At 43.4% G+C, this 24839-nt stretch overlaps 2 protein-coding genes across 3 annotated transcripts in view; one reads left to right on the forward strand and one right to left on the reverse strand.

The window, feature by feature from the left end:
* The window catches only part of ORC3 (origin recognition complex subunit 3), a 342442-nt gene extending 321165 nt beyond the window's left edge, over positions 1-21277 (reverse strand). The window contains exon 1 of one of the 2 annotated variants that reach the window (XM_069235555.1): positions 21134-21277. In XM_069235555.1, coding sequence (XP_069091656.1) covers positions 21134-21166 — 33 coding nt within the window. In that variant the 5' untranslated portion in view covers positions 21167-21277. Of the gene's footprint in view, positions 1-21023; positions 21100-21133 lie in introns of those variants that run through there. The other variant, XM_069235556.1, reaches the window with a different exon arrangement.
* Positions 21278-21718: 441 nt separating this feature from the next.
* RARS2 (arginyl-tRNA synthetase 2, mitochondrial) overlaps positions 21719-24839 on the forward strand; it is a 205974-nt gene continuing 202853 nt past the window's right edge. The window contains exon 1 of the mRNA XM_069235558.1: positions 21719-21896. Coding sequence (XP_069091659.1) covers positions 21858-21896 — 39 coding nt within the window. The 5' untranslated portion in view covers positions 21719-21857. The remainder of the gene's footprint in view (positions 21897-24839) is intronic.

Genomic DNA, 24839 nt, shown 5'->3' on the forward strand with positions numbered 1-24839 from the left:
CAGACCACAATAAAATTAATAAAGGATCAGCCACTACTAGACATATAGAGTGGGAAACTCTTAAGGTAGCGACGAGAGGTTACTGTATAGGGCAAACGGTGGGGATTAAACGCACCATAGAGCGCGAACTAACCAAACTACAGGGAGTGCAGAATTATTAGGCAAGTTGTATTTTTGAGGATTAATTTTATTATTGAACAACAACCATGTTCTCAATGAACCCAAAAAACTCATAAATATCAAAGCTGAATATTTTTTGAAGTAGTTTTTAGTTTGTTTTTAGTTTTAGCTATGTTAGGGGGATATCTGTGTGTGCAGGTGACTATTACTGTGCATAATTATTAGGCAACTTAACAAAAAACAAATATATACCCATTTCAATTATTTATTATTACCAGTGAAACCAATATAACATCTCAACATTCACAAATATACATTTCTGACATTCAAAAACAAATCAGTGACCAATATAGCCACCTTTCTTTGCAAGGACACTCAAAAGCCTGCCATCCATGGATTCTGTCAGTGTTTTGATCTGTTCACCATCAACATTGCGTGAAGCAGCAACCACAGCCTCCCAGACACTGTTCAGAGAGGTGTACTGTTTTCCCTCCTTGTAAATCTCACATTTGATGATGGACCACAGGTTCTCAATGGGGTTCAGATCAGGTGAACAAGGAGGCCATGTCATTAGATTTCCTTCTTTTATACCCTTTCTTGCCAGCCACGCTGTGGAGTACTTGGACGCGTGTGATGGAGCATTGTCCTGCATGAAAATCATGTTTTTCTTGAAGGATGCAGACTTCTTCCTGTACCACTGCTTGAAGAAGGTGTCTTCCAGGAACTGGCAGTAGGACTGGGAGTTGAGCTTGACTCCATCCTCAACCCGAAAAGGCCCCACAAGCTCATCTTTGATGATACCAGCCCAAACCAGTACTCCACCTCCACCTTGCTGGCGTCTGAGTCGGACTGGAGCTCTCTGCCCTTTACCAATCCAGCCACGGGCCCATCCATCTGGCCCATCAAGACTCACTCTCATTTCATCAGTCCATAAAACCTTAGAAAAATCAGTCTTGAGATATTTCTTGGCCCAGTCTTGACGTTTCAGCTTGTGTGTCTTGTTCAGTGGTGGTCGTCTTTCAGCCTTTCTTACCTTGGCCATGTCTCTGCGTATTGCACACCTTGTGCTTTTGGGCACTCCAGTGATGTTGCAGCTCTGAAATATGGCCAAACTGGTGGCAAGTGGCATCGTGGCAGCTGCACGCTTGACTTTTCTCAGTTCATGGGCAGTTATTTTGCGCCTTGGTTTTTCCACACGCTTCTTGCGACCCTGTTGACTATTTTGAATGAAACGCTTGATTGTTCGATGATCACGCTTCAGAAGCTTTGCAATTTTAAGAGTGCTGCATCCCTCTGCAAGATATCTCTCTATTTTTGACTTTTCTGAGCCTGTCAAGTCCTTCTTTTGACCCATTTTGCCAAAGGAAAGGAAGTTGCCTAATAATTATGCACACCTGATATAGGGTGTTGATGTCATTAGACCACACCCCTTCTCATTACAGAGATGCACATCACCTAATATGCTTAATTGGTAGTAGGCATTCGAGCCTATACAGCTTGGAGTAAGACAACATGCATGAAGAGGATGATGTGGTCAAAATACTCATTTGCCTAATAATTCTGCACTCCCTGTAGAGGTAACCATACATGAGGCAGGAAAGGTCACTGAATCAGGAAGAATATATGCAGGCAAATAGGACCCATTCCCAGGTAGAGGAACAGCTCAGGTGCCACTGCACACAGAAATATTTAGCATTGATACAAACTGAAGAGGGTAGAGCAGGTAAGCTAATGGCCTGGCTTGTAAGACCGGGAGGGGAGGGATCCCCCATCGTGAGCATTCGGGATATGAAAGGCAAACACAGATTCAGACCAGGCCCTATAAATGACGCCTTCAGGGACTATTATACATACTTGTACGGGAGCCCCAACCAGATAGAGGAAGGGCGACTAGATACATTTCTACGACCGCTCCCACTGACTGTACTGGCACACGAAGGAAGGGACGAACTGGGGGGACCGGTGACAATAGAAGAGGTAAGGGAGGCTATCACACAGCTTGCCCCTAGGAAGACACCTGGCACAGATGGTCTCCCAATGGACTTTTACAAAAAGTACATGGCACTGTTGGCGCCCCAGCTGGTAGAACTATATGCAGAAGCGCTGCGTGCCGGACGACTGCCGGACTCTCTCAGAGAGGCACTGGTGGTGCCCCTGCCCAAATTGAAATCAGGTGCGGCATCAGTCACTGATTTTCGCCCGCTATCCATGCTGAATAGCGATTTTACAATCCTCAGCAAAGTTCTGGCTAATCGAGTGCTCCAGCTGATCCACGCGGACCAGAATGGGTTTGTCCCAAACAGTAGTACGTCACTGAACCTCAGACGCCTCTTTGCCATATTGCAGATGCCTAATACGTAACGACCCCCAACTGGTGCGCTAATAGCTATTGACTTTGAGAAAGCTTTTGACTCCGTCAGATGGGACTATTTAAGAACAGTGATGCTTAAGATGGGGCTAGGGGAAGATTGGGTGAGATGGGTGGACTTGTTATATACATCCCCACTGGCACGTGTAAGAACTGGGAAGACGATCTCAGAACCCTACCCAATACACAGAGGCACCAGGCAGGGTTGTCCATTGTCTCCATTATTATTTGCCCTGGCTATTGAGCCCTTGGTGGCACAATTTCGACTGGAAGGAGCGGGCAAGGGGGTAGAATGGGGACAAACCGAGTACATAATCTCACTTTATGCTGACGATGTCCTGATTTATCTCGGGGACGGGGAGACGGGACTGCCCTGGGAACTGCAAATATTGGACTGCTTCAGGAATATGTCGGGGCTTCGACTTAACAGGAGCAAAATGTTTGTCTTCTCTATCACAGCAGGGTTGGCCCGCCCATCCTCATGCCCTCGGGATATGGTGTGGGCTCCACAAACCATCAAGTACTTGGGGGTGCAGGTGTACCACGATGTTAAAGATCTCTGAGATGGGAACCTGGGAAGGGCACTCTCTTCCCTCCGGACCTCAGTTAGGTTCTGGCTGATGTTGAAACTACAGATAATGGCCAGGATATCGCTATCTAAGATGGTCATGTTACCCCGCCTCCTTTACTATTTTGTTAACCTCCCGGTGACGATCCCGGCATCGTGGTTCAGGGAGTTGAATGCCTTGCTCAGGGAGCTGGTATGGGACGGAGGTCGAAGGCGCACAGTGCTAGCAATACTCTGCAGGCCAACACTAGAGGGTGGACTTGGTGTCCCAGACTTTGAATCCTACTATTTGGCGTGCCAGTTACAGTGGGTCTCCAGGTGGATGGCAGGAGGAGGCCGACTAGACAGATGTGTCACGAGCCGCGAAATGAGCTGCAATGACATCATAGCACAGATGATACACCGGAAGGTGGAACCACAAGAAAAAAGTAGAATGACGAAAGTGGCACTGGTCTGCTGGAGAAGATGTACACGACGAGTGGGCGTAGGACCAGCTTACTCGCCTGGAATACCATTATCGGTACTCCTGTTGGAACCGACGGGCGGGAACCAAAAGGGAGTCGGACTAAGCACATGGGCGAAAGCAGGAGTAGAGACAATTGGGGACCTCTTTTGTAACGGGGTTTTGAGGACATTCACCGATTTGATGGATACTGAGGGGGTACCGAGTAGACAGTTTCTCCTGTACCAGAGACTAACACATAATTTAATGAAGCACTGGGACACGGTAAACGCGGAACTGGCCACACACCAAGTACTGCACCTACTGCTGACAGCAGGAGATGATGATCACTTAACAAAGTTGTACAAGACACAGGTCGAAAGCGTACTGGACCCACTACAACCTCAAAGGGAGAGATGGGAGAGGGCCTTGGGTAGGGATCTCACGGACTCGGAATGGCAGAGGGGACTAGCATACCCACGGGGCGTATCAAGGAACACACGACTAAGATATACCCAATTCAACTACTTACATAGGACATACCTTACTCCACATAGATTGACTTTAATATACGGAGGAACTCCCAAGACATGCCCTAAACGTAATGAGGTGGACGCTGACTTTGACCACATGGTGTGGCACTGCCCTGACATTCGGAGGGGTTGGGGAGCGGTGGTGTCCGAACTGAAAGAGTTGCTCGAGATCGAGGTAACCCAAACTCCAGCTATGTGCCTCCTGGGCCTGAAAACAGGATTAGTAGTGGGGAAGATAAAGGAACGCTTCCTGGATCTGGCACTGGTACTAGTTAGGAAATTAATAGCACTTGGCTGGGGGTCACCGAGGAGCCCTTCCCTAGGTGAATGGAGACGCGACGGGCTGAAATGGGCCAGAGCTAAACTACAAGCCCTTAAGTTTGAAGAAGCGCTGGGCATACGACTAACACCCATTGCTCCGACATGGGAAGAAATATTGATGAAGTGGGAACAAATAGTCAAGGGAGAGGAAGGAGCGGAGAAGGCGATAGTTGACAAGTGAGACCTGATATTGAGAAACAGAGGACACGAATTACAGGTTGGGACATGCGGGTAGAAAGGGAAGGACAGGCCTACGACAGAAGGGAGAGACATAAGAAATCAGACCGAGATATAGGCCCCCTCAGACCCCTCACCGATCGGGCCTGGAGAGTAATAGGACATACCGGACATGCACCGAGAGGCAACACAGGAATGTAGATGGTAATGAGAGCCGGGCCACCTCCCTGGTACGGGCCTGCCCCACATCTTACAGCAACTATCCTTAGCATGCTCCCACACGCACCATCATGTTAATAGGTTGTTAAGAGTTTGGTTAAGACCATTGGAAGGAGAGGGGGGGGGATAGCATATTATACGACAGAGGTTTCTGGAGAAGCTACACCCAAGCACACGACAGAGAACATGTAACAGCGAAACACACTCATAGGGACAAGGTAACATAGATAAGATAAATGATTAATACAAATGTGCACTGTGGAAGCAAGTAACGCTGGCAAATGATACGACAAGAAACTGTTGAGTCATATGATTGTTTGTATTTAACCCACGATAAAATGTGAATAAAAATATAAAAAAATAAAAATAAAAAAAATACGTTATGGTTAGGTCCCTGCAGCTCTAGTAATATTTTTTATGATTTTTGGAGGCCTGTAGCTCTTTTATGTGTACTCGCTGGTGATACTGAAAAGCGTATTCAAAGAAAATGAAACAGAAAAAAAACATTCTTATGGAATGGTACAATTACTACAGTCAACAGATCAACTCTAATAACAGGTGATGGTGGCCTGGGCTTCCCTCACATTGAAAATATCTGTAGCTTGCTCAAATATGAGCTTCCATGAAATGGTCTCTCCCCTGCTCACTGAAACCATTATACCATAGCAGGAATACTCCAAAACCCCTCTTTGATACCCTATGGCTCCCTAAGGGGCAATGATGTCACATGGGATCCCCCTTGAACATTACTATAATATTATTAAATCGGTGGCATACCTTAACCTGAACAACAAGCATTAAAACATATCCTGCTTGATTAGCTCTTCTAGCATACAATCCCGCTTACTGTCCGGACAAGACTAATGATAATTGCAAAACATGGAATAGTGATGGCCCCCTAATACGGAGAGATTAATAGGATGGGGTTAGAACTAAGGATTACATTCTTGCATTGATCTTTTCCACCCGACACTCATTGATAAATATTGTTTACTCCCTGACGTTGGACAGTGTTGTCCGAAAATAAAGAAGAGTCCCAGGGACCTCACTTTCATACCTTTCTTGCTCTCTTAGAGCTAAAAAGAGGAGCATTCTTATTGTATTAAGGGTTTAAGCGAGCAAACTCAACACCATCACACAAATATAGTGATAAGAGGGAGAAGGAAAAAGTGTTATCCTTCCCTGAGGACACATGGTCTATCGTATGGACAAGTGCGACCAAAACATCAATAAGTATAAGACTGAAAGAAAATGCATACAAGATATTGATGAGATACTACATAGTACCAGTTCACTTGAAAGCCATGCATAGCGGTTCAGATTAGCGTTGCGGTTGCGAGCAGTGGGGCACACACTGGAACATTTGTGGTGGGTTCACGAAGGATAGAACGTTTTTGGCAGGCTGTACTTAAAACATATAATGGATATCACATGAATGGTTAACCATCTTGACCCTTTAATCATTTTATGTGAATAAACTGAAGACGGATTAATACCCCTTGTTTTTTGTTTAAGTTGCCTGGTAACTTTTAGTGTTCCTGCAGCTAGGCTCAATTGCTCAGATGTTGAAAACAACTAAATTCACCTTCACTGTAACTGCGGTGCCAGAGCTTGGTCCACCAATGTAAAAAAAAATTACAGCCTTAGTGCATGATAAATTTTCAAAATATAACTAACTCTGGACTTCTATTACAAATGAAACCAGCAAACAGAGCTCAACACTACCAATTGGAGCTGGTTAGAAAATCTGGCATCCCCGTAGGACCTGACGGCCCTGCAGAACTGTAGAATCTTTTCAAATGTCACATTTTTCTTATAGTAAACATCAAAAGGACATGGAAGTTGAACCTGAAGTGACCATAATGAATCCCCACGGTTTACCTTTACATCACATAGTAATGCTTTCATGTCGCTCCTCTTCACCCTCTGCTCTCCCCTGTTCCCTTTTTCTGATTCGGTTATAAAAGTTGGAAACAAACACCACATTACTAGATTCTGACTTTGAAATGTTTCATTTGTTGATCTGGTTTGCCAGCACTAAAAACTGCAGGAGTACATAAATTTGACAATGACTAGTGCACACTGTGCCCTTAAGAAATGTCTTTTACCGCAAACAAGCTAGTCGATTCTTGATTTTGCACTGACCTAACCTTAGATTACTCAGCAGCCAAAACTCACTAGTAGAACAATGAAATGTTTAAGAGACACACTAACACTGTCCTGACAATTGGAACACCACTCATCAGATAATTAACAGGATGATTTACTATTCTAACACTGCATGAAACAGCATAACTAGCTCTTTACTCAAAGGCTGTAGATTTGTCTTGCGCTATGATGAGGGCTACGCCAGTCAAAACACTGTCTCATGAAAACAACATTTTGTGGTAAGGCAATGGTAATATGCTGAGGGAAAAGGTACTCTACCACACTGGTAAACCTCTGACATAAGATGTCCACCTCAGCGAAGCCCTCATCCGATGGCCAGGGACAACCTCATGAAGGCAGAAAAAGGTAGAGGTGCACATTATTCAAGGTCTCCTGCCACATTTTGCTAGAGTGTGCAACTCTGTCACTGCACTGGCACCCACAGTCAAGACAGCCTGCTGGTTGTGGTAAGGCCAGTACACTGGCAAGAAGGATGGTAAGCCCACCGCCCTCCCCTCTGTGCCCTGAGTAACTCAGCATCTGTCAGCTCCCTGTATGCAGCCTCTCAGAGCAATGTCTGGGACCCACAGCCCGTTCAGTCTCCCACTCATTGGCCCAGCAGAGTGATGCTACAGTTACCCAAGGGCATCAAGAAACTACACTGGAGAATTTACATGTCTGAACCCCTCTGGGTTGAGATCAACCACAAGGGCATTTACAAAGATGCAAGCTACACTGGTGAAGTTGATACATTCCAGAGAGATTTAAATACATTGATATTTGGAAAATTGTTGAATACGTGCTTTGATGCCCTTTGAAGCCCCTGTTGCTATATGCTCCCACTCATTGGGATCCAGCATACAGGGAGTACAATGCCTTAATGCGGATCACAGAGTACCTCAAATGTTCTCGTGAGTTGTGAGACAGCACACGTTCAGTAAAGTTGAGCTTCTGTCTCCTCAACTAATCGTACTGACTGCAGAAGTCAGTACACAGGAGTGGGGAGCCAGTCTGGAATCAGAATCAATTTATGGTCTGTGGTTGGTACAAGAGTCTTGTATGTCTTCAAATTGGAGGGAGGTTAATGGGGGATAGAGCACTTTTGGTTGCGACAATCAAGTTTGAAACTTCTATGCCAACAGACAAGGAGGGACAGATCTATGGATCTGGTCCATTATTCATTGGCATGTGCAGAGACATATTTGCATTCCATCCAGGTTACGCATCCCTCATAGGTGGAGAATGTTCAGGCCAACAGTGAGTAAAATGAATTATTGTCAGTGAATTACTGTCTCCATCCTTATGTGTTCTGTGAAATCATGAGGCATATAGGGGAAGATTAGATGGCCCTTGTCGCATTCCAACAGGACACTCAGCTGCCTGTGCTGTTCAAGGGGAACCATGAAGGAAGCTGGGAATGGGAACGCACTGCTGGTCCCTTTCCTAGGGGGTTATTTCTCTTCCCCATTTCGCCTGGTCACTAAGGTTCTGCACAACATCAGTGGTTCTCAGTAGGTCCACTTTGACACTGCAGATTGCAGTTTTCTTTATAGCATCTGTTAGTTGTTCGTACAGAGTAGGGAATACTCTGATGCAATTCCCTCTTCTTGGGCCAGCACTTTCTCCTTTCCAGTTGGGTCAGATGAAGCTGACAGGCACGGAGGGTGAACACCTAGATCTTATTTGTTTGGGAATGTTTGTGTACATGAGATAGGCACTTCAGCTGTATAGGAGACATTTGACCCTGAGAGCATACTGACAACACTAAAGCACTTTTGTAATTGGTTAAAGTCTTGTAATTTCTATTTAATTGCAAACTTTTACGTATTTTAAATTTCTTAAGTGTGTGTGGGTTAAAGTTTGGCCTGCCTCATTCCTCCTAGTGAGCCCAGTTGGATGCCAGGTTTTATGTCTGAAATGTGGCTGGCCTGACTTTCCTTATTGCAAGTTCCTCCACTAGGGACTTTTTTAAACAATGCTGACATTCTGTGTTTCCAGGAAACCTAGTTGACGGAGCCCCCACTCATTCCTGGCTTTCTAACAACTCAAACTTCTGCACAAAAGAAGAATTTGTTCAGAAGACACAGGAGGCCTAGCAACATATGTAAAATTAGACCTAGTTGTCAAAGTTAAGGTCTGGGATAAATCAACGAGGGATGTTCACGTGTGGTAAGCATATATGGCCTGGCTTTTAACAATAAGCCATCTTCGGTCTCAATCATTAATTTGTACATAAAGCTGGGTCGGGCAAAAAAAGAACCAGGCAAATGTCAATTTAATTTCTCTTCGTTAAAGGAATTTTTATATGAGCAGGAGACTTTAACCTTTGTAACCTGGGTCAGTAGGCTGGGCTCCCAGGGGACCCTGCAAGAATGACCTAAGAATTTGTTTTAAGGATATTGTATTAAGAACGACCGACCACAATGAAATGATAGTAGGCACACTTTTACCAACATTTAGAAACATCTCTATACTAGATTACATCTTTGCAAATACAACCCTGTGGGCTAGATGCCTAAGTCATAAGGTCATTAGCAGAACCAAAAGCGACCACAATCATGTGGTAATTGAAATCGGTCTTGGAGCGGCAAGGCATCTCACCTATACAGCTAGTGGGAAGCAACTAACATCTAATCTTTGCCAACTGGCAAAACGGATCAAACGGGGCACAGTTTGTTCTGTCAAGTACGCATTATGGAAAGAGGCGAATGGTTCTCCAATGCTCAAAACTGGGACAAGTCGGTGGTAGACCAGTTGAGAACCATGGCTGTAATGCTCTATGGTGCGCTCACCGACTCCAGTCAGCATCGGCAACTAGGGGCTAAAAACAAAGTGTGTGCGTGTGGGGGCGGGGGTGAAGCGATAAAGTTTTTGCATCCTGGGGCTATCAATGGTAGTAAGAAAGCGTGCCGGCAGGCGGAATCACGATATAGGAAAAATAAATCATCCTCTACAGAAGCCCATAGGAGGCTGGCAAGGACGAAAACAAGAAAATTATTGGGAATCTAAAGAAAAGGATATAGAGGAATGCTGATTATGAATATGTGTTGATGTCACCAAGGAAAAGCAGAGAATTCTGGGGCTATGTAAACACCCTCATTCACACATCTAACAGCAAGGACAGTGTGGTCTCTGCCTGCGACTGGAAAAGTAACGTGGTAAAGTTATATATGGATCCAGACTACGCAGATGCTCAAAGCACTGCAGGGCTGCAACATGTATTAGATGGTCTTGATAACCGATCTCTAAATGTTACAGCTGAGTCAGTGCACACCATCTGTAGTGAAAATAATTATGTTTGACCACTGACTTTGTGTTTCACCACTGTGCATATTAGTTGTTCAATGTTCACCATTAGCACATTACATTTTGTATTCGGTTTAGCTGCCTATTGGCTTTAACATGGCATTAGACATTACATTCTGTATTCAATTTAGCTGCCTATTGGCTTTAACGTGGCATTAGACATTTTGTATTCAGTTTAGCTGCCTATTGGCTTTATCTTGGCATTCGACATTGCAGTTGAGACATTGCAGATGAGCTGTGTTTTTCCACATCGTAAACCAAGCTGTGTTTTTCGTATTTTGCTCTCACCGAACCCTCGCATGATAAGGAAGCGCATATTTTGTGTTTTTCTTTAGCCAGCCTTGGGAGAGACAGCCTTGAAAGCCTGGCCAACTTTTGACGCTTGCTTCTTCCAACTCTGACCTACAGTAGCCAGCAATTTGTTTTATAATTCTCCTCTAAGGGGGAGGGCTTTCTAGAAAGTTCTCTCGTAATTATTCGAAGGTATAAAAAAGATGACTGTTCAGTAGTGTGGAATTCCGAGACTTCGGTCAGGAGCGGTCGCCAGCTGCCTGACCTGTCCCGTGGGGGTGGAAAATCTCTTTCTCGCAGTTGAACAGGAGTCGTTCTTCTTGCTGGCATGAGAAAGATGAAGCATTTGGTGGGCCCTACTACAGTGATGAATTTAGATTTTTATTCTTTGCTTTGAAGTTATGCTATAATATAATCACATATATTTGCTGTGTACATTGCAATTGAGAATCACTTTGATATATTTTCCTTCCATTGCTGTGACTACTTTAAAACGTGTGCCTCCAACCTACTAATCTCCCCTCTCAGGAACCTCGTGGTGAAGTAATAATAAATGTCTTCTTTAAACTAAGAAGTGCATTCCAGAGATTGTTTTCAGCTTGGTTATTAGTGAAAGCAAAACATTTTGGCTTAATCGGCAGGATGGGGGTGGAATTGGAGATTGGAAGTGCACGATTTAAAAGTGTAATTGTTTTTTTTGTTTTTTATTTGTTTAGAGATTTAAAGGAAGCACGGCAGACCATATTTGAAAATGCATGTTAAGTTAAACTGCCTTATTGTGCTGTGAGAAGAATGTTTTCTTGTTTATCAGGACTTTCTAAGTCCTGGGATGAGTGCTTGGATAAAACAAAAGTGTTTTCATAGTTAGAAAAGGTGCTTTTTGAAAGAAATTATGTCCCTTTAGTTCTTGACGGAAGGGTTTGGATACTTTTGTCTGCTTACAGAAAAATGCATGAGAGATGTAGGCAGTTAGAACATGAAAATAAGAATTTACGTGAGCAAATTAGCCAGAACAAATTATTGCAAGATAAAACTGAAATTTATAAAGCTGCTGCAGGAGAATCTGGCTTTTCACATTCCCGTAATGAGGAGGTTAAAAAAGGTGGGGGCCAGTGTGAGTCTCATGAGCAGAGCGTAGATCTCTGTGCGCAGAGAAGCCCACCGTTTTTGGCAGGAGTTGAAGTACATTCTTTAAAAGATTACACTGAGCAAGAAGTTGAAGATGTTATATTCAGACCACTTTTGCAAAGTACCATGTGTAAAATTAATTCAGACAAGGCAGAAGTACTGTCGCAAAATGTGCAGTTTCTGGGAATTCAGTGGAATCTAGAAAACAGACAGATGCCGTCACAGGTAAAACAAAAGATTTTAGAGTTTCTTACTATTTGCACTAAGCAAGAGACACCGAGTTTCACAAGCTTGTTTGATTTTTGGAAACAGTATAGCCCTCATCTGAGTAAAATCTTAACACTTTGGTACAAAGTAAATAGGGAAAAAAAACATGAGTTTGAAGGGAGTGAGAAGCAGCTGAGTGCTTTTGATTGGGCAAATGAAATAATTCAACAGACTTTAGATTTCTGCGCAGTGCAAGAGGGAAACACTGATGTAAATTTGAGTATGTGGCAGAAACAGGGGAGGACAAGGGTGCCCCTGGGGCTTTGGATTAGAAAAACTATCTGACTTTGTGGAGCGCTGTACTCCTTTTGAAAAACATTTTTTTTAATAATTCTCCTCTAAGGGGGAGGGCTTTCTAGAAAGTTCTCTCGTAATAATTCAAAGATATAAAAAAGATGACTCTTTTCAGTAGCATGGAATTCCAAGACTTCGGTCAGGAGCGGGCGCCAGCTGCCTGACCTGTCCTGTGGGGGTGAAAAATCTATTTCTCGCAGTTGAACAGGAGTCGTTCTTCTTGCTGGCATGAGAACGATGAAGCATTTGGTGGGCCCTACTACGGTGATGAATTTTGACTTTTATTCTTTGCTTTGAAGCTATGCTATAATATAATCACATATATTTGCTGTGTACATTGCAACTGAGAATCACTTTGATATATTTTCCTTTCATTGCTGTCACTACTTTTAAACATGTGCCTCCAACCTACTAATCTCCTCTCTCCGGAACCTCGTGGTGAAGTAATAATAAATGTCTTCTTTAAACTAAGAAGTGCATTCCAGAGATTGTTTTCAGCTCGGTCATTAGTGAAAACAAAAACACCATCCTTAGCAGTATTCGGCATGATGGGGCACCAGGACCAAATGGCCTTCTGGGGAGCATTTTCAAGGATGACAATGATTGCTGGTTTGAGCCCATGAATGCTTTATTTAATGACTGCCTATACTTTTCTGTGGTCCCGGAAGCCTGGAAAGGGTCGATTTTGTATCGAATCCACAAAAAGGGGGACATTACTCAACAGGAAAATGACAGGTTGATAGCATTATTGGATGTGGATGGTAAGGCCTTTGCAAAAGTGCTCTTACAACAGCTTGAAAACTGGATCACAGAAAATAACATCATACCCATGCATCAGATTGGGTTTAGATCCACTTCTTCTACAATAGACAATGTACTCACTCTTTCATATTTGGATGTCAGGGCACAGAAGTCCCCATCCCCTCCACTCTGCTTGCTTTATTGACTATAGTACGGCTTTGGGTGGTGTTAATTGCAATATCCTTTGAAAGAAATTAGCTGCTTGTGGGATACCCAAAAAGTCGCTGGCGTCCATAACTGCGTTATATTCTGACACACAGGTGCGAATTAAGAAATCCCAAATGCATGCAACAGAGAACATTTTTACCGACAGAGGCTTAAAAAAAGGCTGCACCATCACCCCAACTCTTTTCAATCTTTATACGTCTGACCTGGGTGTGGACTTGCTCAAAGGGAATACATTTCCCCCAAAACTGGGTCAGACAATGCTCCCTATAATCCAGTATGCTGATAACCTGGTTTTGCTCACCTAAACTGGGGTAGGGCTGAAAAGGGGTTTGGACATACTGCACTGCTAGAACTTAAAAAAGGCTTTATGGACAAATGCGGCTTAGGTTCTGATCTTTGGCCACCTATCCAAAACACATCTTATGGAATGGAATCTTGGCCCGTTAAAGATAGAGACAGAATCTAAGTACCACCAACTTGGGGTTTGGATATCAGACTCCAGCAAAACCTCATATCAGGCTGCATTGTTGCCAGCGAAAGCAGAGAGAACTACTTATGCTCTGTCTAAACTCTGTTATCAGCTTAAATCTCCAACTGCTGAGGCAGTTAGGAAAGTCATCAAGGCCAAATGATTACCAACAATCACCAATGGTCGTCTTGCATATCTGGGCAGGATCACCGCACTACTTGAGAACTGTCACATTAAAGCCTACAAGAAAATATTTCAGATTCCTAGACTCACTAGGCACGCAGGGATAAGTCTGGAATTTGACTTGGTAAGAATGGAGATAGAATGTAAAAAATATGCAATTAAGCTTTATCACCAAGTCTGCACAGCCAACACTGATAGTTTGTTGGGGTCCCTGAAAGTAATCTTCATAGATAATTCCAGCAACTGGGCCAGGTACTAAAGGAGTGCTGAGGAATTCTACGATTTGGCTCCTACCTATGCGCAAGACTCCATTTATAATGATGGTCCTGCTAAAACAGACTTTGAAAGCGCATAGGGTGCGGGCTTCAAGGGAAAGAGACGTTGCTTGTATTAGGAATATCAGAGGTGCAGATGGTTTTGCTGAGTCATATGTGGCCACCACCTGCCAACCGTATCTAAAAGGGGCATTGGGTGCTCGTGCTTTTCAAAGAATTCTGCAGATGCTCCTCAACTCTTCCTGCCTGGAAGTACAAATGTCACTGGAAGTCTCTACATAGTTTCCAGCAACAATGCACCTTGTGTTCATATCATACTGGATCAGTAATCTATCTTGTATGCTGCTGTCCGGGGCAGGCCTCACAGAGACGCTTATCACTAAAGCCTCTATTTCTGAAATATGGGTTGAGAACATGCAAAGAGGCCCTGAAGTATATGTTCACAGCGGTAGTCCCCAGGAAGCTTGCCTGCTTTGGGAAGTTCTTTGATTAAACCGGCAGGGTCCTCTGGGAAGCACGGGATCAGCAAGGGTTAGCTTTGGGAGGGGCAGCGCTGCCCAAAAAGAAGCCTCATTAATTAAATGCCCAACAGTTACATATTTTTGATTTCTTGCTAACGCCCATTTTTACCAAAGATTGAACAGAACACTTTAGCCTCCTTGCTGTGATCATATGGCACATAGGTAAAATAGGCAACTATATGAGCATTAATCAAGTCGATGACCTGTAATTAGGTCATGTAAGGAGCTTATGCGTTTTAAACTTGTTACTACTTTTTAGCATTTCTTGTAAATGTCGCACTAAGACCTCTATGCATCATCTCACTTCTAGAGGACGGTTTGTAATGATATGCACAATTTTTGCACTTTAATATGCTAATGCCCATTATTACTTTGGATTGCGTGGGACTCTTAAATAATCCTTGCCGTGATTATATGGTACATAGGTAAAAAATACACGAGCATTGGTCAAGTAGGTGACCTGTAATGGAGGTCATGTATGGGGTTTATGTGTTTTAAATGTGTTACTACTTTTAGCATCTCTTGTTAATGTCACTCTAAGACCTCTATGCATCATCTCACTCAGAGAGGACGATCTGTAACAATGGTATACACTATCTATGCACTTTAATCTTGTTTTTTTCATCCTTTTTAAGTCCCTTTTGTTAACACTGCAATAAGATAGGGCCTGATTATAGTGCACTTTTTTCATTACTTTATTGCAATGGAGGATTTGTAATGAGGAATACTTTCTATATTTTTACATAGGCTGAAGCTGATTCGTTATGATGAAATGCAACATTTCTGTGCCAACACTGTAGCATGTTAACTCTCGACAGCAGCATATTTCTTAATTTTATCTATTGTTAGTAGATGATTTGCACCCAAAGTATGCATACTATATTGTTTTATACATAGGCAGAAGACGATTCGTGAGGTGGGAGTTCACTTTTTGTCACGTATTTTACATTTATACACTTCTTCAGATTTTTATTCTTGTTTTATTTCTGTGTATTTTTGCAACGATTTTAAGTAATCATGCAATAAAGTTAAAGTTACTTTCATCCCTTCCTGTAACAATAAATAAAATAGCTGAAATAAATAGCCGGTTGTGTGTTTAGAGGTTGGGGGAAGCATGCCTTCAATAGAGGGCTATGTTCCTGTCTCTCAAGATATTTTGAGCAGGCACTGCCTAGACTTACGCCAGTGGTCCCGTCTTGGGATCTGCGTTTGTTACATGAGGGATCTGGACAATTAATTGTTTACGAGATGCATCTGTGACCTCTGGCTTGCCTCTTGCGACTCCTAAAATTACCTTCATGACTTCTGGCAGCAGAGGTTGCAAAAGCACCATCTATAGCAGAAGATAAATAGTGCCCTGTTTACTTTCTGCATCTCCCAGGGGGACATTGAGCTTTGGTTTGTAAAATAAATGCAATCAGTAGTGCACCACTCTTCGGAATACATCATGAAATGAAACAAAAATATTTTGTTAACTTGTTGCAATGCTTCAGTCGTGAATCCGTAAAAAGCAATCATTGGCAAAGCCAATAGTTCCAGCTCTGGGAAGCTGGTAAGATGTATATTTTTTCATTATTGCAAGGAAAGGCCACAAAAAGAAAAAGAAAAAAAAAATATGCTGTCTAAACATGTAGAAATATGCTTCCAATAATAATTATAAAATTTAAAAACAACAATTGCATACAATTTTAATAGCTCACCATGCTTCCTTCATTGCAGGCAAGTGTACTTGGAACAGGTATAAAAATGCTTTTTAGTTTTAAATGTATGTCACAGGAAGTATGATTCTTACTGGTGCAATTAAAAGGTACTTTTTGATCTGAATAATTGTAACCTGAAGACAGTAACTACACAAGAATATAAAAAAAAATCCAAAGAAGAATAAAGAATGGAAAGGAAAAAAAGTATTGGAAAAGTAAAGTACTGGCCCGTCATACCTGAAACTGAAGTTCACTTCCTATTCTGTGGCTTACACATGCGATCAGGTAAAATAGCACAGTGCAAGGCAGTCAGTGAATGAATTGGGCTGACCCATTGCTCTGCTGTCGGCAAATGCAAAAATTGACTGACTGTAGAACAGAGCAATGGATAAAGACAGCTGACCCAAAGTCCCTCAAAGTATGTACATATTTACGTTTTTTACAATTTAATTTCATTATATGAGAACAAAGCTGGCTTTAGGTCACACCTTTTGATGTTTTTAAACAAAACAGGCATCTCTCTATGCCTTACATATGTGATAGTTCCATACAAGTGATTATGAATCCAAAGTTGTTAACGAGGATAAGGAGTAAATAAAGGCAATAGGACAGTTCATAATCCATTTATGACCATATGGACCCGTGGGCATGACCACTTTTTTTTTAACTCATTTTTGCGAATCTCCTTGTGATTTATCAATACATGTTGTCTTTGAGTAGAACACTAGACTTCAGTGACATCAGTTATTGGGAGGTCACCAGAAGCGAGGTCATGTTGCATCACTTCCTGTGATATAGGGTCAAATGTCATAGGATGTCACTTTTCTGATGTAATTCAGGGCAAATCAAAAATTATTAAACAAGGATAAGGAGTAAATCAATACAATAACGTGGACACTTTTTTTTTTAATCTAATTTTTGTGAATCTTGTGTTTTATATATATTTTTTCTTTTGGTTATGCAGTAGCTCCACTTCCACATTATTCAAGATACTATCCTTCCCACTTTGTTTCCAAATGTTTCTGGTCTGGCTTTGCCGGGTTTTTATACTCTCCATGCTGGAACAGCAGCAAGGGTGTATCTAGCTTCAACCAAGCATTAAGGGAAGCACATGCTTTGCTCCTATGTTTTAGTCTGGGTAATATGGGTGGTAAACCTTCAGAGGCTACCATCAGTCAGTGGTTGGATATATTTGACTATTGTTTTGTCTTCTTCTGCTGTTTGTGTTTCTCTTCCTTTTTAGGTCAAGTACACAAGAGCTCTGGCCTCTTGTATTCTATCTGTGGGCTTTTAACCACTCCCACCACACGCCCATCGCTATCACTTGTTCGTGGGCTTGCCTTTCAAATACCCTTTGTTATCATTGGTAAATGCTTTACGTTTGTCCCTCCCTGGGGCAGTTTTGTTACCACCCTGGACATCAACCCAGTTACATGGATAATTGCATAATTGCAGATACCTTTGACTACGGGCAAATTTCTTTTTCCTTTTGGGTCTCTCATTCGCACTCATACTAATGGCGGCCGTGGCACTTTGAATCGGCTTGCTTATGTTAACTGTTTTGCTTTTCATTTTCAATTTATGTGGCAAGAAAACGCCAGTTAGGAATTTACAACGCTAATAGCTCGAACTCGAGCAAGAGTGATTGCAATGCAAATGCTTGTTTGTGTAGTGGTAGTCCAAGAGGGCAACAACTGCTTCCTAGCAAGAAGTGAATTGAGGGATCTCTTGCTGATATTTATAGCAGAGCAAATGGGGCTCCAATGAACACTTCGGTGTCATATTTATTTTGTCTCTAGGCCTTCCATTAGGTCTGCTGTACTGAGTGTGTAGAGTCCCATTCAGCCTATTCACTGTCTGAAGATAGTCTTTCAGTTGAGGGGTGGTACGCTGTTGTTTGGGCTTGGTCCTTCGCCTACTACAACCATCATGTTGATTCACATACCTGATCTTATAGTGTGTTCAGTTAGGCACTCGTCATTATTCAGTACTATGAAGAGTATGAGTGAATATGGGGGCAATATCCTGCCTGCTAGTGTGGGGGTGAGAGCAGTTCTAAGAAAAAGCTAAATCTATGGAACTTAGAAAGTGCTATTGAAAAACAAAATATTAGTGTTACTTTTTCTAGCACTAAATTATTTTCCTACATCTGCAAATTCTTTATTAGTTTATGAAGACAGAGTGCTGATAAGTCAAGAAGGTTAAATTCCTACCAACCCACACGATTAGATAAAATCAACTTATTTTCAAATTAAGTATCTTTTTCAGAGTAACTTTTAAAAACATTACAACTGCAATTATGACGCTCAAATTGCATCTGAACAATTAGCAACCCATCAATTCGACTCACAATTCTGTTCTTCTTAATAGTTGTTTACACAAGGGCAAAAACAGTAGACAGTCCAATATTGAATGCAGTACGTAAAGGTTGAAGATTAAGGTACAAACACAGCCCCATGTTATCTTTAATAGCTGTTTTCAGCTCTTCGATCTGCTGAATTAGTTTTACCCCTATTATTAGTCGTAACATTGGGTTATGGTTTTCTTTAACAGGAAGACAATTAGATAGGGAAAAACTTTTCTACGACAGACAGGGCAAAATAGGAAAGATCGATCATTCATTACGCAAATAAAGAAAATTGCAAGGTTGACGGTGTTCAGGGGCCAAGCCCCTTATTGCTCGCTTATATACAGTTACTGAAGTAAAACCTTCATGAATCGGCAACCCCACCAGTGCAGGAAATCGGGGGGTCCAGGTAGATCCTGGATCTGGCATGAATTATTAAGCCAGATCTAGAATTCAGCTGGCCCCAGTGAAATATGCTTAATGTGCATGGTGTAATTTGATAACAATGGGACACATTCGGCAGCAGCTGAACAGTGTACTTTCGGTTCCAAGCACCAGCAGGCAGGGAAGAGGCTCTCTCTTTTCCACCTTCAACTGGGTTAAAAAAAAAAAAAAAAGGCCCGATTTAAAGGGCCAGCAGCCCCCATTTGGTTCGAGCAGTATCTTGCCTGGGAGCTATCGGGAGAATTACACCTAGATGGTAAAGTAATGAAGGGATGCAAAGGTAGCCAAGCTTGTTACCACTTCACAAGTAATTAACAATTTGGAGGAAGGTTTATGACTCTGTTCAACCCCTGTATATAAGAGGTATGCACGTACTGTAAGACTGGCACATGAATGGTCAGATGCATGTTTAGTTACACAAATAATTTAAATGATACATACTAATTCATTTTGTTATTTAATTATTTTGTAGCCCTATCTATCCTGATACAAGGTAACAGGAAGCTTTACATCACACCCACACATTATACAGTGACATTAAATTATACATATGTGTGACTCAATGTACCAGGTATATGATACATAAGAACGAGGGTTACAGGGTGTAGGAGTCACATATCATCAGCATTGGGAAACATTTAATGTTAAGTGTGTGTGGTTAAGATAGAAACAAAGTCAGGATTTAAACACTAACGCAGTGGTTGGGGTAGACTGGTTAACAGATTGAGAAAGAAAAAAATAAGTTCTACACCCATGTCTTGCAGTTTGCACAAAGCTCCTTGATGCTAGATCATAGCTCACTTTGCTATATAAAAGAATTGCAATTTATGAACTGCAGAAACAAAAGTATCACTGTGTTAGAAGCAATAAACCACGTATCTACATAAAATATAGTCTGTGATCCAGAATAAACAACGTGCTGTGCAGCAGGCACAGCAACCCTCTATACTACTTTATGAGTCAAAACAGTGAGTAAACAAAAAACACATATCTCCCCAGCAAGTGAATTAACCACCAGGTAGCCCTGCCAAGTGTCACGTATCTAACGTTAGACTAACGCATTTCCAGTCATTTTCTCGCATTATTGCAATGCTGATTGTCACGCAAGTCCTGAAATGCAGTAAAACCTTCTTGTTCCAGTTTCTCACTTTGCTAGGTAAACTCTGAGTAGTGTTTATCCAAGGCCACATGGTGGCGCAGGTGTCCACAGGAGGTATAGGATTCTCAATATATTATAATACTTATATGGTTCCCTTGTCTTCATCGCTTGATTTTACTCGCAAGAAAGAGTCACTCATAGTTGTTGGCATGGCATTCAAAATGACACTGAAATTATGAAAATGTCACACGTGGCAATATGAAACCATGGCAGCTATGACCAGGATAACTTACCATTATTTATTTACACTACAATTTGTTTGGCACAAAAGATATCTGCATCAAGTGGCATAACCCCACGAGACGCTTTAAAATGCAGCATCCTTGTGATAATTAAGAAAGCCGGTACAGGTTTGCTGTCAGATTTGCTGATTCTCTCATTAGCCTTTGTAGCTAGTTTCTTTGTTGCAAAGCTTTTTTTTAAAAGTATAAATGCATATAAATGCAAAGTTCACTGTCGGACTCTGCTTTGCATGACCCGCCCCTCGTGTCTCCACCCCTTTTCTGCTGCCACACCATGACTCCCAATACTAGGTTTACAGAGTATTTCTTCGATTCCTGCACTGGACCCAACTAGGAGTTTTATTTAAAAAAGAAAAGAAAAAAAAAAAAGTCAACCGGCGAACAAATAGACTACCACTCCCAATAGGCGACATGTGTTTACTTTGAGCATAACTATTACTAAGAGCAAAAGTACATTTTACTATTGAGCATCATGCAAACTCATGGTTCAGAAGTAACCCAATGTATGTAATCTGTAATTACAGGACATCACCTAGTATAATGTATGATATGCAGCAGGCACCACTACCCCTCAGGCACCAATCGCAGAATCTCGAGCTGAATTGAGCGCCATCCTGGACAGAAAGGAGATGCCTCTCTCACCTTAGAGACGGAGGACGTGCAGCTGCTACTCATGGTCACTGCACCTAGTGGTGCAGCTCGTAGACACTTCCACGAGCGTTTCCCGCGAACCAGACCATGCAGAGTTCAACCAGCAAAGATCAACTCCTCGATTGGCCAGCTCTTGATTCTAGAGTCTCAAGTGACTCATAGCAAACCCCCGCCCCACGTTTCGTTTTTAGGAAACGCAATCGCCATCTTGGAATATTACTTTCTGTCGACAAGTAACATTGGTCCATCGCTAACTGCTAAGCCTGTTAAACCGTGGTCAGTAAAACGCAAGAGCGCATAAGTTCTATAACAAACGTACGAAAAGTTTAGAGTTTTAGATATTGTTTAATGAGCGTTGCTTGAAAAGAGAGTAACTTTTCTCACATATAAGGTTTCATAACACTATGCATTTTTCGTTTTTTATGTCTCAATTGACGGGGTTGTGTCAAAAGGCTGGGCTCCGAGGACCAGACGGTTAGAGAGGAACCGGCAATAGTCGCTGATGGCCGTCACGTCTTGGTAGAAAACGGTAGATGTGAATGGTCTGTCGTCTCTTTCAATCGGAGATTCTGCCTTAGTTCGTATACTCTCGTGCTTTGGAGGTACACGGGTGCTTGCTTGTGGTTTTTCTGCCGGCTGGCTTGGTTTTCGGCTGCAGTAGAGTCTCAATGCATCCTGACCACAGAGCCCTATTATATCCCAGCTGGGCTAAGAAATGGCAGCATGTCAGTTTCGCCGGGTGATCGCTGCCCAGGTACCTGCTCTGTCCACTAACTCATGTCACCCACATGCACGCCTGAGGTCACCTGTGATGTTAGCTTCTTGACGTTACTCTAGTGATTTGCTGGAGTCTGCTTCATTCTGGTCCCTTGTGTCCTGCTTTATGTAGTTGCTAAATGTTGGTGCCATATGTGATATTTTCAGCAATTTATTTAATTAAGCCGTTTAATCTGCGAACTGTTGTTTCGCTTTCACCATAGTGCTTACTTCCCGCAGGCAAAGTGCTGCTACCGGAAAAAAGAAGAATTAGGGCAATGTGTTGCATATTAAGTTAAAGAACCTGTCAGCAGTTTTTAGGTCTGGCTAGACAGCGCAGTGGTAACTAGACATTCTGTAATTAACCTAAAAATGGTCACTTAAGAAGCGCTAATACTAATTCTATGTCAGGACCGGAGGTGAGGATTATGCAGGTCTTTCTTCACTTTTTATTTTACAGCAAGTTCAAAGTTCATTAAGAAAAAACGATAAGAACTACAACTCCCATGAAACTGTTCCCATAACAACCAGTGTCCAATCAGCGTCAATCCGAGTGAGTGTATATATGTCCCTGTCAGCATCACTCTGCCTCACTTTTCACTGCTGTCAGTGAAGTGGCCTTTTACTGCCTCTGAGTGCTTGTGTATTTTTCTCATAATTTTGACTTAATTGAGTGTTGTTGCACGTTTGCTTCTTGAATTGCTGTGTTCTATTGTACTACATAACTCGTCGCTAAGGACGCGTACCGCGAGCGCAGCAGCCTTTCTTTGCCTGAGCGCACTTTCCGCACGCGGTGACGCGTCAGGTCCGCTAGTGGGCGCTCTCTCGCGCCGCGGCCCAAAATCAGTGTGTTTTTCGAGCGCTCGAGTCGCGTTGCGCTCGGCGCTTTAAGTTAACCCCTACAACCCCCACTTTTACACCGCGTTTGTGGTTGATTTACACCCGTAGCGGTAAGACCGGTAATGCCTCTATTAAGTAGCGCGACCCTGTGGGCGCGTTTTTCAAGCCTTGACTTGACCATATTTCGCTGTTTAGTGACAAGTGTGGGGGGGCTACCCTTATTATTTTTTAGGGTGTTCTTCTATCTGTTCCCCTGGGTCCCATGATGCAGTCCACGCAGGGCCATGACTCTTTCCCCAGCATGTCCCCAGGTGAAGGCCCTTCCCATTGCGTTCTACCTCCTGGGTTAGATGTGTTGCTCTCCCAGGCGATTGCCCGAGCTCTAGCCCCTATTAAGGAGAGTGTGGCGCAGCTTGCAGAGCAGGTTTCCAAGGGGTTGGACATGTTTGGGGGGACAGGGGCTGAGTTTAGCACTTCCGAAATACCAGCTCGAGAAAATTGCGCAATCGCGACGAGGGGCACCTTGAAGATGTCGGGCTTCTCGCCGATGTCTTCGGTAAGAGTGCGCGTGCACGCATAAGCGCATACCCTCCCGGGAGTGTTTCCTACCCGAAATAACAAGTGAAAAGCTTCACCACATACTGGGCCCTGACGCGGGGTCACCAAAACGCATCAAGGAGGACTCAGACGGGGACTCCTCCTCTGTGGAGGATCATGACTCCGGCCGCCCCTGGTGCTCTGGGGCCTCTCTGCCAGATCCACAGGAGCAGGATGACTCTGATGTTTGAACCTAAGGGGATTTATCACCCTCGTTCTTCGGAATGGCGACCGTAGCAGAAGGTAGCCAAGTACGTGGCTAGTAAAATTCGTCAGCCTCTCGGCAAGGAGGTACGGGCTCGCCTGAAGGCAGAATGCCCGCGCCCTACCTTGCTTGAAAGAGTGGCAGCTACCCCAGATATAGACCCGAAGATGTGTACCTTCTTTGCGAAGTACACCAAGGACCCCAAGAAGGGTATTGACCGGTCCTGGCGGGCGTGCCAGGACAAACTCCTTGATGTGTTAGGTCCCCTGACACAGATCATTCAACTTGCTGAACATGCAAAACAAACTAAAACCCCCCTAACGATAGACGTCGTAGCCGGGTGGGCTCAGAGGGCAGTTTGTCTCCTGGGCAATGCTAATTGCGCCATTTCGGCCGAGAGGCGCCGGTCTTTGCTGATTAAGATTGACCCCAATTTGGGGGAGCTGTCTACCTCGGAGGCAGGGGCAGTCGCCCAGGGTAATTTATCCGGCGATTCGTTTGTCAAGGAGTTGGGCAAATTCGTCGCCACCTTTTCTGCGCTGGACAAGGCGCAGTATTCTATCACGAAGATCTTCCTGGGTAAGGTTTTTGGAGGGGCCGGACGAGGCAGGGGTTGCTCCTCCGGCCGCCCGTATCAAAAAGGCCCCACCTCCTACAGAAACAACGGATGGCAAGACTGTCGCTAAGAACCCTTCTTCCCTAATAGAGGCAAAGGGAAAGGCGGAGTGAGCAGAATCGCTCAGGGAGAAGCCAGCACTCCAGGAGGCCCTTCTGGTAAGGATTACCCCTTCTTCCCCACAAAAAATTGGGGGGAGGTTACGCTTGTTCAGGCACAATTGGGCGCTTATAACCTCCGATGCCTGGTTATTGCAGACGGTGACCGGGTTTCACATCGAATTTTGGGGAACTCCAATCCAGGAGAGTCTTCTGAATCCCTTAGTTTTCTCGGCAGCGGATGCCGCTCTAATAGACTCGGAGGTCCAAGAACTTCTCTGGCAAGGTGCCATACGCAAGTCTGTCCTCCATCCCAGGGGGTTTGTGAGCATTCTTTTCCTTGTAGAAAAGAAGGACAAGGGCTTTCGCCCGGTCATCAATCTCCGATCATTCAACGAGTGGGTGGTCTACAGACACTTCCAAATGGAGGGTATTCACATGCTCAGGGATCTCCTGTTACAAGGAGATTGGATGGCCTGTCTGGACCTCAAGGACGCTTACCTGACGGTTCCTATATTTCCCCCTCATTGCAGGTTCCTGCAATTTCTATGGAGGGATCAGGTGTTCGAGTTCACCTCTCTCCCT

The sequence above is a fragment of the Pleurodeles waltl genome, chromosome 5 (genome assembly GCF_031143425.1).
Source record: "Pleurodeles waltl isolate 20211129_DDA chromosome 5, aPleWal1.hap1.20221129, whole genome shotgun sequence".
In the NCBI taxonomy this organism is placed as follows: Eukaryota; Metazoa; Chordata; class Amphibia; order Caudata; family Salamandridae; genus Pleurodeles; species Pleurodeles waltl.